The 16,033-nt window shown below is 38.0% G+C and overlaps 1 protein-coding gene across 1 annotated transcript in view; it reads right to left on the bottom strand.

Moving 5' to 3' along the window:
• Window positions 1-1,165: 1,165 nt before the first annotated feature.
• The window catches only part of LOC128686032 (protein turtle-like), a 660,191-nt gene continuing 645,323 nt past the window's right edge, over window positions 1,166-16,033 (bottom strand). Inside the window, exons 16-17 of the mRNA XM_070083444.1 lie at window positions 11,539-12,323; window positions 1,166-3,984 (exon numbers count right to left, since the gene is read on the bottom strand). Coding sequence (XP_069939545.1) covers window positions 12,295-12,323 — 29 coding nt within the window. The 3' untranslated portion in view covers window positions 1,166-3,984; window positions 11,539-12,294. The remainder of the gene's footprint in view (window positions 3,985-11,538; window positions 12,324-16,033) is intronic.

Below are 16,033 nucleotides of genomic sequence, written 5' to 3' on the forward strand. Positions count from 1 at the left end.
AGTCTCCCACAATCAGAATATTCTTATCTTGATTAGCAGGGAAGTTCGAGGTACCTATAACCTCACTAACCACTGAAGTATACTCGTCTTCGAGAACAGAGAATCGATTTCCTACCTTCACATCTCTATTAACCCTCCTTAACTTCTTTCTTCTTGAACTGTGAACCAATTGCCACTTAAAGTGGCTGCCACTCTCACTGGTGGTAAGCATTTCCTCCTTACCAGCACCAACTATCTCACACTCACTCCCAAACACATCTAGGCGAAGCTTCAGCTTCCTATTTCCCTCCTGAAGAAGTAGAACCTCCTTCAACACTCTAATCTGAGATTTTAAAACACTACAACAAGCCATGGTGCTCTGCAACACCCCACGCTAATACCCAGACAGCTCAGAACAGGTATGACCGCACATGACCACTGACCCCAGCATACTGACCATATTTTCTATGACTAATTCTGTAGACGAAGCAAAATATGACGGTTAGTTTATTTGTATTAAGGCCTAGCATTAGCAAGGTCATTAATGCTGCACCTAGGATGTGCAGCACGAGGCGAAAATAAATTTGCTCTTACAATGGGAGCTAAAGGTAACTGCATGCACGTGTATATCGAACTACCTCGTTGTAAATACTCTTGCCAACAAGGAATGGAACACTTTCTCTCCACTATCTCATGCTGGGTTCTATCTGTAATGTTAAGAAAATTATCTCCACATTAGTTGATGGTTCTCTTAGTTTATGTATACTTAAAATCTTGCTGATTATATATATATATATATATATATATATATATATATATATATATATATATATATATATATATATATATATATATATATATTATGTACAAGCCATATCATTAGTTTTACCTATACACATTGCAAGATAAATATAGCACTTGGTTAACTTATTCCTGGGTTGTCCTATACAGTAAATTCTGACGCTTACACTAGACAACTGATCAGTATGTTCGGTCAGCTACTGAAATATATGTAGATATTTATATGTTATATTAGCATTCTGATTCTAAATTTGAAGTCGAAATTAAGTTAGCTCGTCAGGATTTTTAGTAACTGGTAAACATTTAATTTCAAGAATTGTTTATTTATAAATCATGTTCCATCAAAATTTACAGCACAGGTAATATAATGAGTCATTAAAAACTTATTCCCTATTATAAAGTAACTGCTAAATAATGCTTCAAGGACATTAAGCATCATATTCTCACTGGAAGTAGAAAATATTTAATAGTGTTGTAGGCATTTGGCTTTACTCTTATGACTATCAGACTGGGACTGAAACGCCCCTGAGATCGGGCCTTCATTGTACTGATATCCTGATGAAATCCTTTATCATGTACATTATTAACAGAATCAAGGCTGGATGGAAAGAAGTCCAGGCGTGAATGAAGATAGAGCATTTTCAAGGACGTACGGCAACCCAATGCTCTGTAAGCTTCTACTCTAATTCGGAATAATTGTGAGGTCTACTCTTCCTCGGATGTTCCAAACAATCTGCTTGAAAGCATCTCATGCAAGCAGGTCCATCGGGGTCAGTGTTAATAGGAAGACTGGGTAGAATAACAGTTCACATATGTGTCGTCCAACAAATACTCCGGCCATTAGTTTTGCGTCAGTTAAAGCTTTTCTAATTTTACAACATTTTTCATTAGGCCCAACTTTATATGCAACTGGGAAAGAAATATATTTTTAAGGGACACCAAGGGTATATATTTCAAGCTGAATTTTCCTGGATTAAGGACTTTTCTTGCCGGCAACTCTTTGATCTTATGGTCCTTAGCGCCGTCATGATTATTCCAAAAGGAAATACGTGAGATAAATGTAACTAAGTTAGAGATGTAACTAAGTTAGGTCCCTACATATATTCCACTTGTGGTCTTTGTATTTTGTTAGTCAGAGTAGAATTCCCATGGACTACAATGTTTCTTTTAGCTCTTCAACATGAGCCATTGGCAGAGAAAGATTCTCATTACAATTTCGATTCGTCCAGAAGGTGTTCATGGGCAAGTTCCTCCATAAGATCATTCACATCAAAGCAGAAATATAAACCGTTCTCCATTTGTAAGAATGCCGCAAAATTAGTATGGTGTTCGTGAAAACCAGTTATTTTTATTCTTTCTGCTAAGAGGATCAGCTCTTGATGATTTAATTGGTTAATGTTTCTGATATGTCATTTAACTCCTGTAGAGTGACTGAGGTAGTCTGCAAGTCTCAAATTCAGGTGGGTCACGAAGATCAGTGTTATCAGTTTTCTCACTACTATGACGTTCGGTATCATAAAAAACAGCCGTAACAGGTATATGAGTGTCCTTACTGTGTAGCACAGGTACTATAGCCGACTCACAATCTTGATATGTTATCTTGTTATAATTTTCTTAAGAAAAAATCCACATTTAAGACACAGAAGTAACAGTCATTCAGGTGATTCTTCGCTTATCGTCATATCACTGGGATTGTAAATGGCAATGATGTACGTTTCACATTCAGCCACTGTATCCAAAGTAGCACACGGTGCAGCATTTGCAAGGAGCCCAGTTTTATTTTGATTACCTACTGTGCAGCTGATGTAATGCCTGTATGCATTCTTGGCACGATTTTGTTATTTAATCACATGGTGTATCGTTACCACTTATATAGAAAAAGCTGTCTGACCTCTTCAGACTTCCTCGTCTGTTTATATTTATCCAAAATAGAGATGTCATATAACAGAGTAAAAAGGAAAAAAATAGAATGCAAACATGGATATGTGTATGTGGCAGGAAAATGTAATTTAAGCAAAATAAAGACAGAAGTACACAATGCATGGAACCTTTTGTAAATATGTTGGAACACAGGGACAGCCAGAACATATCGGATGCTGTCTGACTCTTCCTGTCAAGCAGGCATTGTATATTGGATTTGTGTTTATTCATTTAAGTTCCAGTAACATAAAGTCACATGTGTTGCCAATATCTTAAGTAATGGGTTAATTCTGACTTTAGATTCAGTTTGAGCATGCCAGCAAGAGAAAAGGCAAATTTATTTATAGATTTAGAAAATTTACTGTTATCTATTGTTATATATAAGCTCTTGTAAGGAAAATTTCACCAACCACATGAATGAAATTGGATTCGATACATATACGTTTTAAATAATGCAATAAGGGGGAAACACAATAGATTTTGGTGATTATCGGTTTCAGTTATAACCCTGACAACTTTCCATGGGTTTAATTTCGGCCAACTTTCTACCTGTGGAATCGGGTTAAAGACAGCATTATTTTAGCTCGTGAGAGAAATTTGCTCAAATGTCATTACAACTGCGCATTATTTATTGGTTGTCGTGTGCTTAGCCCTAGTTTCCTTCATGTTCGTGACTGCACCATCCACATCATTATCATTATCGTCTTCACCGTCTCCTTTATCTTTCTCTTCTTCTGTTTCTTCTATATCTCTATATTCCACTGTACCATTTAGGGATGCTGGTGTAGGCAGTAGTAGGGTTGACTGTTTATTAAATGAAGGAACAGCAGTGGAATTGGACAGAGAATGGCAACAGAAAGGCTGCTGGTGATACAGGATGAAAATTATGCAGATTGATTAATTACAGCAAACTGATATTGATAATTATAATGTGGATTGGTTAGGTTATGGTGATGGAAACTGATATGATGAGACTGATAAAAATGGATGATTGTGAATATGGACCCGATGACGGTGACTGTGATGATGAATGCGATATAGTATAGATATTATCTTCCATTTTCCCAACTCTCAAATGTGTCTAAGTCTTCTTCATCAGTCAGCTGCTGCATCAGTTGCCGGTGAAAGGTCGACGACAGTTCAGACTTTATTACCTCAGAAGATTCGACCATAAACACCGCCTTGTACGGACAACATCGAATTCCTTGATTCAAAGAACTAGACGAAGGAGAAGTAGGAAAACCAATCCCTTGTCCAGTTTTAATGGATCCAGCTGCTCAGCGTCTGAGGAAGATATAAAACAATGAATTTCAGAAAAGATAAAACAATACTTATAGGATGAGAAAAGATTCTTGAATTGACAGCTAATGAACGAATGATGGTGAATGTGTTTCCTTGTTTAGGTTTGGGTCACATTATTCTGGATAACTGTTGACATCTGAAAAAATCTGCGTGTATTTTGGTCGCTCGACCCGAGAAAACTATCATCTTATTTCATCAGCTCAGAATCCTCTAGTTCACTGAGTGGTCATTAAATTATAATGCAAAATAAATAAATAAAAAACGTATAAATGTGTGTGCGTCTTTATTAGTTTGAATTTCAATAAGCATGCGCATTTTCATGTATATATATATATATATATATATAGGTACGACATATATATATATATATATATATATAGGTACGACACACATATATATATATATATATATATATATATATATATATATATATATATATATATATATATATATATATATATATATATATATATATATATATGTCGTACCTAGTAAGCCGAATCGTTCAGTTTGGACTATTTGATAAGAGTTTACTTTGCCGAATAAACGAAATGAAAATTCATTTATGCTATAAATCTTCGGAAATCGATCTGAAGATAACGAAAAATGGACATATCATAGATTTAGTGTAATATTAAATAATTTTAAGGGACCCGTGGCCTGGCTGGAAATGCTCTCACTTCACAAGATGAGGGCTTGAGTTCGAGTCCCGGCAGAGTGGAAACATTTTGATGCGTTTCCTTACACCTGTTGTCCTGTTCTCCAAGTAAGTACCTGGATGATATTCGAATGGTGTGGGTCGCATCCTCGGGGACAAGATTGAGGACCCCAATGGAAATAAGACATTCCTCGATGATGAACCGCCTTTCTTAGGTTATCCTGGGTCTATAACTCTCCGGGTTTAAAAGTCCAAACAAAATCTTATCTGACCAATGATATACATATACATGTACATCAGTGCTTCATCAGGAGCTATGCAATGTTGCAAGGCTGCAACTGAATGAGTGAGGGGAAGTTTTCTCAGAATAGCGCAGTGTGGGTCTGTCACCTGCTGTTGTCTCTCTCAGAATGTGGGCCAGCGGTCAGTAATAGAGCACTGCAAACCTTGTTCCATGGTTCGTAGGTTCGAGTCTCCGTCGACCTGAGATTAGTGTTTGCGAATATTTCGCCTATTCAGCGAATTCTAAACACTGTAAAAATCTCTCGTCGGTCGTTGCATGCAGGGGATGAGATGGAAAGCTGAAAGCCACCTGCCTGAAAGTGGCTTTCAGCGTTACCTGGGCACCAGGGTATTGGTCCAGTGTGGTACGATGGTAGAGCATTGCGTACCTTGTTCTAAGGTTTGTAGGCTTGAGTCTCCTTTAAGCTGAGATTAGTGTTTGTATATATATATATATATATATATATATATATATATATATATATATATATATATATATATATATATATATATATATGTATATATATATGTCGTGCCGAATATGTAAAACTGGTCAATTAGCAAGAACTCATTTAAAATTAAGTCCTTTCTGAAATTTTCTCTTATCCGTTTAAAGATATATTTTTTTCATTAATGTTATTGTAAAAATTTTTAATTTTGCACCAAAAGAATCTTAGAAAACTTACCTAACCTTATTATAACAAGAGCAATTTATTTTAGCCTAACCCAACTAAATATATTTTAGATTTGTTTACAGTAATTTAATACTAAACAAACACAGTGAAATATATTTTTTTCGTTAGGTTCAGAATGATTTTGGCGAAATTATTGCATACACAAATTTTCACTTGTCCTATATGGCAAGATGAGCGTTGCTATTTAAGCCAAGATCGCAAGTTCTGCCTATTCGGTACGACATATATATATATATATATATACAATATATATATATATAAATATATATATATATGTCGTGCCGAATATGTAAAACTTGTCAATTAGCAAGAACTCAATTAAAATTAAGTCCTTTCTAAAATTTTCTCATATACGCTTAAAGATATATTTTTTTCATTAATGTTGATGAAATAATTTATAATTTTGCACCAAAAGGAACTTAGAAAACTTACCTAACCTTATTATAACAAGCGCAATTTATATTAGCCTAACCCAACTAAATATATTTTAGATTTGTTTACAGTAATTTAATACTAAAGAAACACAGTGAAATAATTTTTTTTCGTTAGGTTCAGAATGATTTTGGCGAAATTATTGCATACACAAATTTTCACTTGTCCTATACAGCAAGATGAGCGTTGCTATTTAAGCCAAGATCGCAAGTTCTGCCTATTCGGCACGACATACATACATACATATATATATATATATATATATATATATATATATATATATATATATATATATATATATATATATATATATATATATATATATATATATATATATGCAAAAGAACCACTGTGAAAGAATAGTGAAATTCCAAGCGCTTTCGTGACTACTCACATTATCAAGGAACTATGAAAGTAATACATTAAAGGAAGGAAATTAAAGGGCAAAGACCACACCTCACAGTCAACTCCCACAACAAAGAAACACCTGACGCGCGACAATACCGGCCTCATAAGAAAAGAGGAACACTGCAGTAGGTCCGCTGGTCCAACTAGACAGGTCCTCACGACATCCCACTAACAAAATATTCTACCCAAGAAATAAGGTTTAATATTTGTCTAATGTATTATTAAATTCTTCCCAAATTTTATTAATTATAAATGAATCTAATTTATATAAACCAAAGAAAATATTCATATTATTTTCAAAACTGCTTTTTGTGAAACAAGATTCAATTATATTTCTGTCAACCATATATATATATGTCTGAGGGCAATGTGTGGTGTGAATATAATGCAGAGAATTCGTAGTTTGGAAGTTAGGAGGAGGTGCGGGATTACCAAAACTGTTGTCCAGAGGGCTGAGGAAGGGTTGTTGAGGTGGTTCGGACATGTAGAGAGAATGGAGCGAAACAGAATGACTTCAAGAGTGTATCAGTCTGTAGTGGAAGGAAGGCGGGGTAGGGGTCGGCCTAGGAAGGGTTGGAGGGAGGGGGTAAAGGAGGTTTTGTGTGCGAGGGGCTTGGACTTCCAGCAGGCATGCGTGAGCGTGTTTGATAGGAGTGAATGGAGACAAATGGTTTTTAATACTTGACGTGCTGTTGGAGTGTGAGCAAAGTAACATTTATGAAGGGATTCAGGGAAACCGGCAGGCCGGACTTGAGTCCTGGAGATGGGAAGTACAGTGCCTGCACTCTGAAGGAGGGGTGTTAATGTTGCAGTTTAAAAACTGTAGTGTAAAGCACCCTTCTGGCAAGACAGTGATGGAGTGAATGATGGTGAAAGTTTTTCTTTTTCGGGCCACCCTGCCTTGGTGGGAATCGGCCGGTGTGATAATAAAATAAAATAAAAAAATATATATATATATATATATATATATATATATATATATATATATATATATATATATATATATATATATATATATATATATACTGTATATATTAGGTTGGCTACAGCAACCACCCAGGGAGGTATTATCGTCCTGCAAAGTGAGTGCGACACAGAAACCTGTAACTGTTTTACATGATGGTAGGCCTGCTGGTGTTATTTTTTCTTTCTTATAAACACGCAGGATAACAAGTATATCCTGCTACTTCTATTTACACTTAGGTCACACTACACAGGCTTGCACATGCATATATACATGAAAACATCTAGGTTTTCTCCATTTGCTTAATAGTTCTTGTTCTTCTTTTTTTCCCTATTCTCCATGGGGAAGTGGAAAAGAATCTTTCCTCCGTAAGTCATGCATGTCGTATAAGGCGACTAAAATAACAAGAGCAATGGGCTCATAACCTCTTCTGCTGAAAATACTAAAAAAAAAAAAAAGAGAAGAAAAACTTTATAAAACTGGAACGCTTGAATGTGCATGGATGTCGTGAGGATGATAAGAAAGAGGTGATATGCTAATGTTATGAATGAAAAGACGTTAGATGTCTTGGCTCTAAGTGAAACAAAGCTGAAGGGGTAGCTGAGTTTCAGTGGGCAGAAATAGAGGGGATTATGTCAGGAGTATCTGACAGAGTTAAGGAAGGGGTTGCAATAATGTTGAATGATCGGTTATGGTAGGAAAAGAGGAAATATATATATATATATATATATATATATGTAAATTCAAGGATTTATGTGGAATAAAATAAGGGTCAGACACGAAAAGTGGGTTATAAAAAGTGTGTATGCAACTGGAGAAGAGAGGAGTGTAGAGGAGAGAGAGAGAGAGAGAGAGAGAGAGAGAGAGAGAGAGAGAGAGATTTTGGGAGATGTTAAGTGAGTGTGTAGGAACTTTTGAACCAAGTGAGAGAGTAATTTTGGTAGGGGATCTAAGTGTTAAAGTACGAGAAACATTTAAAGAGGGTGTGGTAGGTAGATTTGGGGTGTCACGTGTCAATGATAACGGAGGCCCTTTGATTGTACTTTGTATGGAAAGGAATTTGGTTATAGGTAATACATATTTTAAGAAAAAGAGGAAAAAGAAGTGTAAAAGATATGATGTAGGGCATAATTACAGTAGTTTGTTGGACTATGTATTGGTAGGTAAAAGACTGATGAGTAGACTTCAATATGTACATGTTTACAGAGGGGCCACAATTATATCAGACCACTTTTTAGTTGTAACTACAGTGAGAGTAAAAGGTATATGAGTTACAAGGAGAATGGAAACAGCAAGTAAGAGAAAGGTGAAGGTTTATAAGCTAAAGGAGGAGGTAGTTAGGGTAAGATATACACAACTATTGGAGGATAGATGGGCTGGTGAGAGGATAGGTAATGCGGTTGAAGATGTATGGGGAAGGTTTAAAAATGTAGTGTTAGAGTGTTCAGCAGAAGTTTGTGGTTACAGGAAAGTGGGTGCGGGAGGGAAGAAGAGCGATTGGTGGAATGATGATGTAAAGAGAGTGGTAAGAGAGAAAATGTGATGCAAGGAGGGAGGAGTATATGGAGAAAAAAAGAGAGGTTAAGAGAGTAGTGAAGCGATATAAAAAGAGAGCAAATGAGAGAGTGGGTGAGATGTTGTCAACAAATTTTGTTGAAAATAAGAAAAATTTTTGGAGTCTAATAAGTTGTGGAAGCGTAGGGAACGAATGGATTTGATAGTTAAAAATAGGAGAGGAGAGTTAAATGGTGAGTTAGAGGAATCAGGAAGATGGAGAGAATATTTTGAGAAATTGTTAAATGTTGTTGAAGATAGGGAAGGTGTGATTTCGTGTATAGGGCAAGGAGGAATAACATCTTGTAGGAGTGAGGAAGAGCCAATTGTGAGTGTGGGGAAGTTCGTGAGGCAGTGGGTAGAATGAAAGGGGTTAAGGCTGCATGGATTGATGGGATAAAGTTAGAAATGTTAAAAGTAGGTGGGATGTAGTTTTGGAGTGGTTGGTGCTTTTATTTAATAAATGTATGGAACAAGGTAAGGTACCTAGGGATTGGCAGAGAACATGCATAGTTCCTGCATATAAAGGCATAGGGGACAAAAGAGTGTGCAAAATTATAGGGGAATAAGTCTGTTGAGTATACCTGGTAAAGTGTATGGTAGAGTTATTACTGAAAGAATTAAGAGTAAGACGGAGAATAGGATAGCATATGAACAAGGAGGCTTTAGGAAGGATAGGGGGTGTGTAGACCAAGTGTTTACAGTGAAACATTTAGATGAACAGTATTTAGATAAAGGTAAGGAGGTTTTTGTGGCATTTATGGATTTGGAAAAGGCATATGACAGGGTGGATAGTGGGGCAATATGGCAGATGTTGCAAATGTATTGAATAGGAGATAGGTTATTGAAAGCCTTGAAGAGTTTTTACGAGGATAGTGAGGCTCAGGTTAGAGTATGTAAGAGAGAGGGATATTATTTCCCAGTAAAAGTAGGCCTTAGACAAGGATGTGTGATATCACCATGGTTGTTTAATATATTTATAGATGGGTTTGTAACAGAAGTGAATGCTCGGGTGCTGGCAAGAGGTGTGAGTTTAAAAGACAAAGAATCTAACACAAAATGGGAGTTGTCACATTTTCTCTATCCTGACGGCACTGTGCTTTTGGGAGAGTCTGAAGAGAAGTTGCAATAAGTTGGTGCATGAGTTTGGTAGGGTATATACAAGAAGAAAATTAAAAGTGAATTTAGGAAAGTGTAAGGTGATCAGGATAACCAAAAAATTAGGTAACGAAAGATTGGATATCAGATTAGAGGGAGAGAGTATGGAGGAGGTGAATGTATTGAGATATTTAGGAGTGGACATGTCAGCAGATAGATATATGAAAGATGAGTTGAATCATAGAATTGACGAGGGGAAAAAGGCGAGTGGTGCACCGAGGAGTCTGTGGAGACAAAGAATTTTATCCATGGAAACAAAGAGGGTGCTGTATGAGAGAATAGTTATACTAACACTCTTATATGGGTGAGAAGCATGGGTGGTGAATGTTGCATCAAAGAGAAGGCCAGAGGCAGTGGAGATGTCATGTCTGAGGGCAATGTGTGATGTGAATATAATGCAGGCATATCATAGTTTGGAAATTAGGAGGTGGTTCGGAATTACCAAAACTATTACCCAGAGGGCTGAAAAGGGGTTGTTGAGGTGGTTTGGTCATATAGAGAGGATTGAACGAAATAGAATGACTTCGAGAGTGTATAAATCTGTAGTGGAGGGAAAGCAGGGTAAAGGTCGGCCCAGAAAAGGTTGGAGGGAGGGGGTAAAGGAGGTTTTGTGTGTGAGGGGCTTGGACTTACAGCAAGGATGCATGAACGTGTTTGATAATGAATGGAGACAAATGGTTTTTAGGACTTGATGTGCTGTTGGAGTGTGAGCAAGGTAACATTTATGAAAGGATTCGGGGAAACCAGGAGGCCGGACTTGAGTCCTGGAGATGGGAAGTACAGTGTCTGCACTCTGAACGAGGGGTGTTAATATTGCAGTATTATAACTGGAGCAAAAGAGCACCTCTGGCAAGACAGTGATGGAGTGAATGATTAAAGTTTTTTCTTTTTCGGGTCACCCTTCCTTTGTGGGAGACGACCAATGCTATAATAGATAAAATAAAAAAAGGGTATCGTTAACAGAACTTCGGCTAGCCTGGATTCGATCCTGTATCACCATGCCCAACCCCATGAGAACAGGACAATGTACGCATCACTCTATCCACTGGGCCAATAATCCTCAAACACCAGACTCCCAGTGAAACTAGGCTGGAAAACATGCCCAGTTCCATTGGCCTATTCGCCAAGTTTGGCTTATTTAGTACGACATATATATTTGCTTTCTTGTTACAAAATTGTTTCCGTGGCCACTGTACCATTGTTCATCATTGTAGTCGTTGTCGGTGATGTAGTATTTTTTTTAAGTTATTATTAATATTTTTATTATTATCATTATTATTATTATTATTATTATTATTATTATTATTATTATTATTATTATTATTATTATTATTATTATTATTATTACCAGTAGTAGTCGTAATAGTAGTAGTAATAGTTGGTACCTGCTTCACGTCGCCGTTCGGTCTTCCGTTGGTTCCCTGCCTCCGATGGTGACAGGTGACAGGTCGTGGCGCTGGTTCCCTGACGCCGATGGTGACGAGTGACAGGTCGTGGCGTTGGTTCCCTGACGCCGATGGTGACGAGTGACAGGTCTTGGCGTTGAAGTCGATCATGTTGAGCCACAGCATTGAGGATAAGTTTTGCTACGAACTTCTGACCCTTGTTACTGAAAGTCTTGGAAGTAATGAAGATGGTGAAGTTGACAAACTGGCGGCTCACTTCGTTCGCTTGCTTGGTGGGTAGATGAACGACTAGAGAAAAGTTGGTGAAGTAGTTTTTATAATGCATGAGGTAGCTAAACAGAAGAGTTGCTTCCTTTTGAGTGTAGATCAAATTAATCTATCGTCTCTCTTTGAATCTATCTATTTGAATGGGCCTCGCTACGATCTTCTTGCAGAAGAATTTTTTTTGTAACAAGTTCAGCAGAGAGAGAGAGAGAGAGAGAGAGAGAGAGAGAGAGAGAGAGAGAGAGAGAGAGAAAGGCTTCACCTGGCAGAACGTCGTGTTGGCCACAGACTGGTGGACATGGGTGGACCTCTCCTCCGTGAGCGGTGACATCTTGAGAGTAATATACGGTCTCAAATAGGTCTCAGAAATGCGGGTATCGGCGACGCTTAGTAGCAGAGATGGAGGCGACAGAGGCTGCTAAAGTAGACTTCCCAAGCGTCGGATTATTTCACTGGGACATTCAACCAGTTTCAGATTGTCGTTACTGTCTGTGTCATATCTGTAGCAAAGAATCAGAGAGCATCTTTTGAAATGCACAATCTCTAACGACTCTCAGAGGAAAACAGTTTGGGAAGAAATAAGAAATTTTATCGGTGTATTTGTTACATTTGTTTTGTAACAAAATATTTAAATATACCATGTAAATTCACAGTAATGGATAATTTCTAAGGATATACAGGGTTCAAATTGTGCAAGAAAGATATAAAATACCGACAAAATGAAAGTTAAGACACATGTGCAACATCTGGATATCTATATTGTAGACGTTTCGCCATCCTTGTGGCTTTATCAATAGAAATTCTAGGATATAATTAGAAGACAGTAGAACTATATACAAAAGATGAGGTAATCAGTCCCTCAGCCTTGGAATTGGTGTTGAGAGCACCGTAGTGGTAGAGATTCTGAAGCAAAGGCAAGGTGACTGGCGTTTATATAGGTGTAAGTGGATAGGGACGTGTAACAGACGACGGCATAGTCACTGGTAGGCGGGAATCCCCAGAGGAAGTAGGTTCTACCCAAAGGGATGGTTTGAAATTATTTGACCTACTCTACTTTTGAAGCATGAAAGTGGAGCCTCTGTTTCCTAATGGTTATGAGCGTAGGTTGTGGTTCACTAGAATGTTGTGAAGTTCCTAATCTCCAGAAAATAATCTCTCTCTCTCGCTCACTCTCCCTTTACACAGTATTGTTGCAATGGTTGCCGAAGGTATACTACCTCATTATACAAGCAAAGAGCTGTTTCCTACCTCAGCTCATTCAAAAACTTTTCCGGGGAGTGTTTAATAAGTGGTTATAAGCACATGCAGATTTAAACCAGTTTTCATAACACCCAGGAAAAAATATTTTGGTACAACATTTCTCACTACATGACTATAGACAGCATATAAATAATAACTATTTTATATTTATGAAATATACAAAAGGGGGAAGAGGATAAAGCAGTGACTTGATATTGGCAAAAGATTAATATATTAAGGCTATTCGATTCTGTTCCAAATTCGAATCATTCTAGGAGAGAATGATCACAGATGTCATGATGTTCTAAAGAAAGTTACTGCTAATGTGTGGGATACTGCCAGTTGCTGTACTCTGTATCATTGTCTTTGAGGATAACAATAAGATTACCTACATCTCTCCGATATTGACGACTCTGCTGGGATGACGGATCCAGCGAAGCTGGATAGAAATAAATAGGAAAAATTAGATACATAGAGACACCTAGCGGTCCTTCAGTGATCTAGAAGGAAGATGACGCTGATAGCCATCATTTTAACATCGACGTGAGAGCACCTCCTTTCAAGTTTCTGTCTCACGAGTCCCACTCTGTGTCCCAACATTACTTGGTAGTTAACAATGTACTTCAGAGGCCAGAGATGGATAACAGGCAATCCAAGACAGTAAGGTCATATTCAGTGTGAGGGAGCACCTGTCCCTCGTATAGAGTTTTGCAGCCTCAGCAGTCAATTAATTAGGTACATTATAGGCCATAGTATAATGTTCTTAACTTCTTGGCTGCATTTCTTGAAAGATTTACTAAGTGATTATCTAATTAAAGAAAGCATTCTTTAGATACCGAATAAAAAAATTGAACAAAATAGTCTAATTGGGTCTTATGTCCTTATTTCCTTTCTGGAAATCACTCCAGTGGTGAAAATGTAGAAACGTTCTAGTGATTATTCTCCAATAATGACACGGATTCCAACTATTCCAAGTTTATTTTTTACTGTTATTCTACAAAAATTTTCCTATTGAACTTAACAGATCCGGGTCCAGCAGAACTTACCGGAATCCTGTCGGATTATCTTATGAAGTCTGTAAAAGAATCCTTACAAGCCTCCGATGAGGCTCCGAAAAAAATGTGAAACCTAAGAGAAATTTCATCAAGAGCATCAATACTTAAGTTATCTAATGTGAAAAATATATTTAGGAGCAGTTTAACTGCAGTACCATGACGCCTCTCGCTTTCCTGTGTGTTTTACTGCAGTACCATGATGCCTCTCGCTTTCCTGTGTGTTTAACTGCAGTACCATGATGACACTCGCTTTCCTGTGTGTTTTACTGCAGTACTATGATGACACTCGCTTTCCTGTGTGTTTAACTGCAGTACCATGATGACACTCGCTTTCCTGTGTGTTTTACTGCAGCACTATGATGACACTTGCCTTCCTGTGTGTTTAACTGCAGTACAATGATGACACTCGCTTTCCTGTGTGTTTTACTGCAGTACCATGATGACACTCGCTTTCCTGTGTGTTTTACTGCAGTACCATGATGACACTCGCTTTCCTGTGTGTTTTACTGTAGTACTATGATGACACTCGCTTTCCTGTGTGTTTTACTGCAGTACCATGATGACACTCGCTTTCCTGTGTGTTTTACTGCAGTACCATGATGACACTCGCTTTCCTGTGTGTTTTACTGCAGTACTATGATGACACTCGCTTTCCTGTGTGTTTTACTGCAGTACCATGATGACACTCGCTTTCCTGTGTGTTTTAGTGCAGTACCATGATGACACTCGCTTTCCTGTGTGTTTTACTGCAGTACCATGATGACACTCGCTTTCCTGTGTGTTTTACTGCAGTACCATGATGACACTCGCTTTCCTGTGTGTTTTAGTGCAGTACCATGATGACACTCGCTTTCCTGTGTGTTTTAGTGCAGTACCATGATGACACTCGCTTTCCTGTGTGTTTTACTGCAGTACCATGATGACACTCGCTTTCCTGTGTGTTTTACTGCAGTACCATGATGACACTCGCTTTACTGTGTGTTTAACTGCAGTACCATGATGACACTCGCTTTCCTGTGTGTTTTACTGCAGTACCATGATGACTCTCGCTTTCCTGTGTGTTTTACTGCAGTACTATGATGACTCTCGCTTTCCTGTGTGTTTTACTGCAGTACCATGATGACACTCGCTTTCCTGTGTGTTTTACTGCAGTACCATGATGACTCTCGCTTTCCTGTGTGTTTAACTGCAGTACCATGATGACACTCGCTTTCCTGTGTGTTTTACTGCAGTACCATGATGACTCTCGCTTTCCTGTGTGTTTTACTGCAGTACCATGATGACACTCGCTTTCCTGTGTGTTTTACTGCAGTACCATGATGACTCTCGCTTTCCTGTGTGTTTAACTGCAGTACCATGATGACACTCGCTTTCCTGTGTGTTTTACTGCAGTACCATGATGACACTCGCTTTCCTGTGTTTAACTGCAGTACCATGATGACACTCGCTTTCCTGTGTGTTTTACTGCAGTACCATGATGACTCTCGCTTTACTGTGTGTTTTACTGCAGTACCATGATGACTCTCGCTTTCCTGTGTGTTTTACTGCAGTACCATGATGACACTCGCTTTCCTGTGTGTTTTACTGCAGTACCATGATGACTCTCGCTTTACTGTGTGTTTTACTGCAGTACCATGATGACACTCGCTTTCCTGTGTGTTTTCCTGCAGTACCATGATGACTCTCGCTTTCCTGTGTGTTTTACTGCAATACTATGATGACACAAATAACCCGCACATAAAAAAGAGAAGCTTACGACGACGTTTCGGTCCGACTTGGACCATTTACAAAGTCACACTAACCAGAAGTCGAGCAGAACGGCTATATATAGGCAGGAAGAGGTGGTAATACTAGTAGTAGTAGTACAAGAATGGTATATAATACCGACAAGATGAAATCAAGACATGCGCAACACC

This window comes from Cherax quadricarinatus, chromosome 9, assembly GCF_038502225.1.
Source record: "Cherax quadricarinatus isolate ZL_2023a chromosome 9, ASM3850222v1, whole genome shotgun sequence".
In the NCBI taxonomy this organism is placed as follows: domain Eukaryota; kingdom Metazoa; phylum Arthropoda; class Malacostraca; order Decapoda; family Parastacidae; genus Cherax; species Cherax quadricarinatus.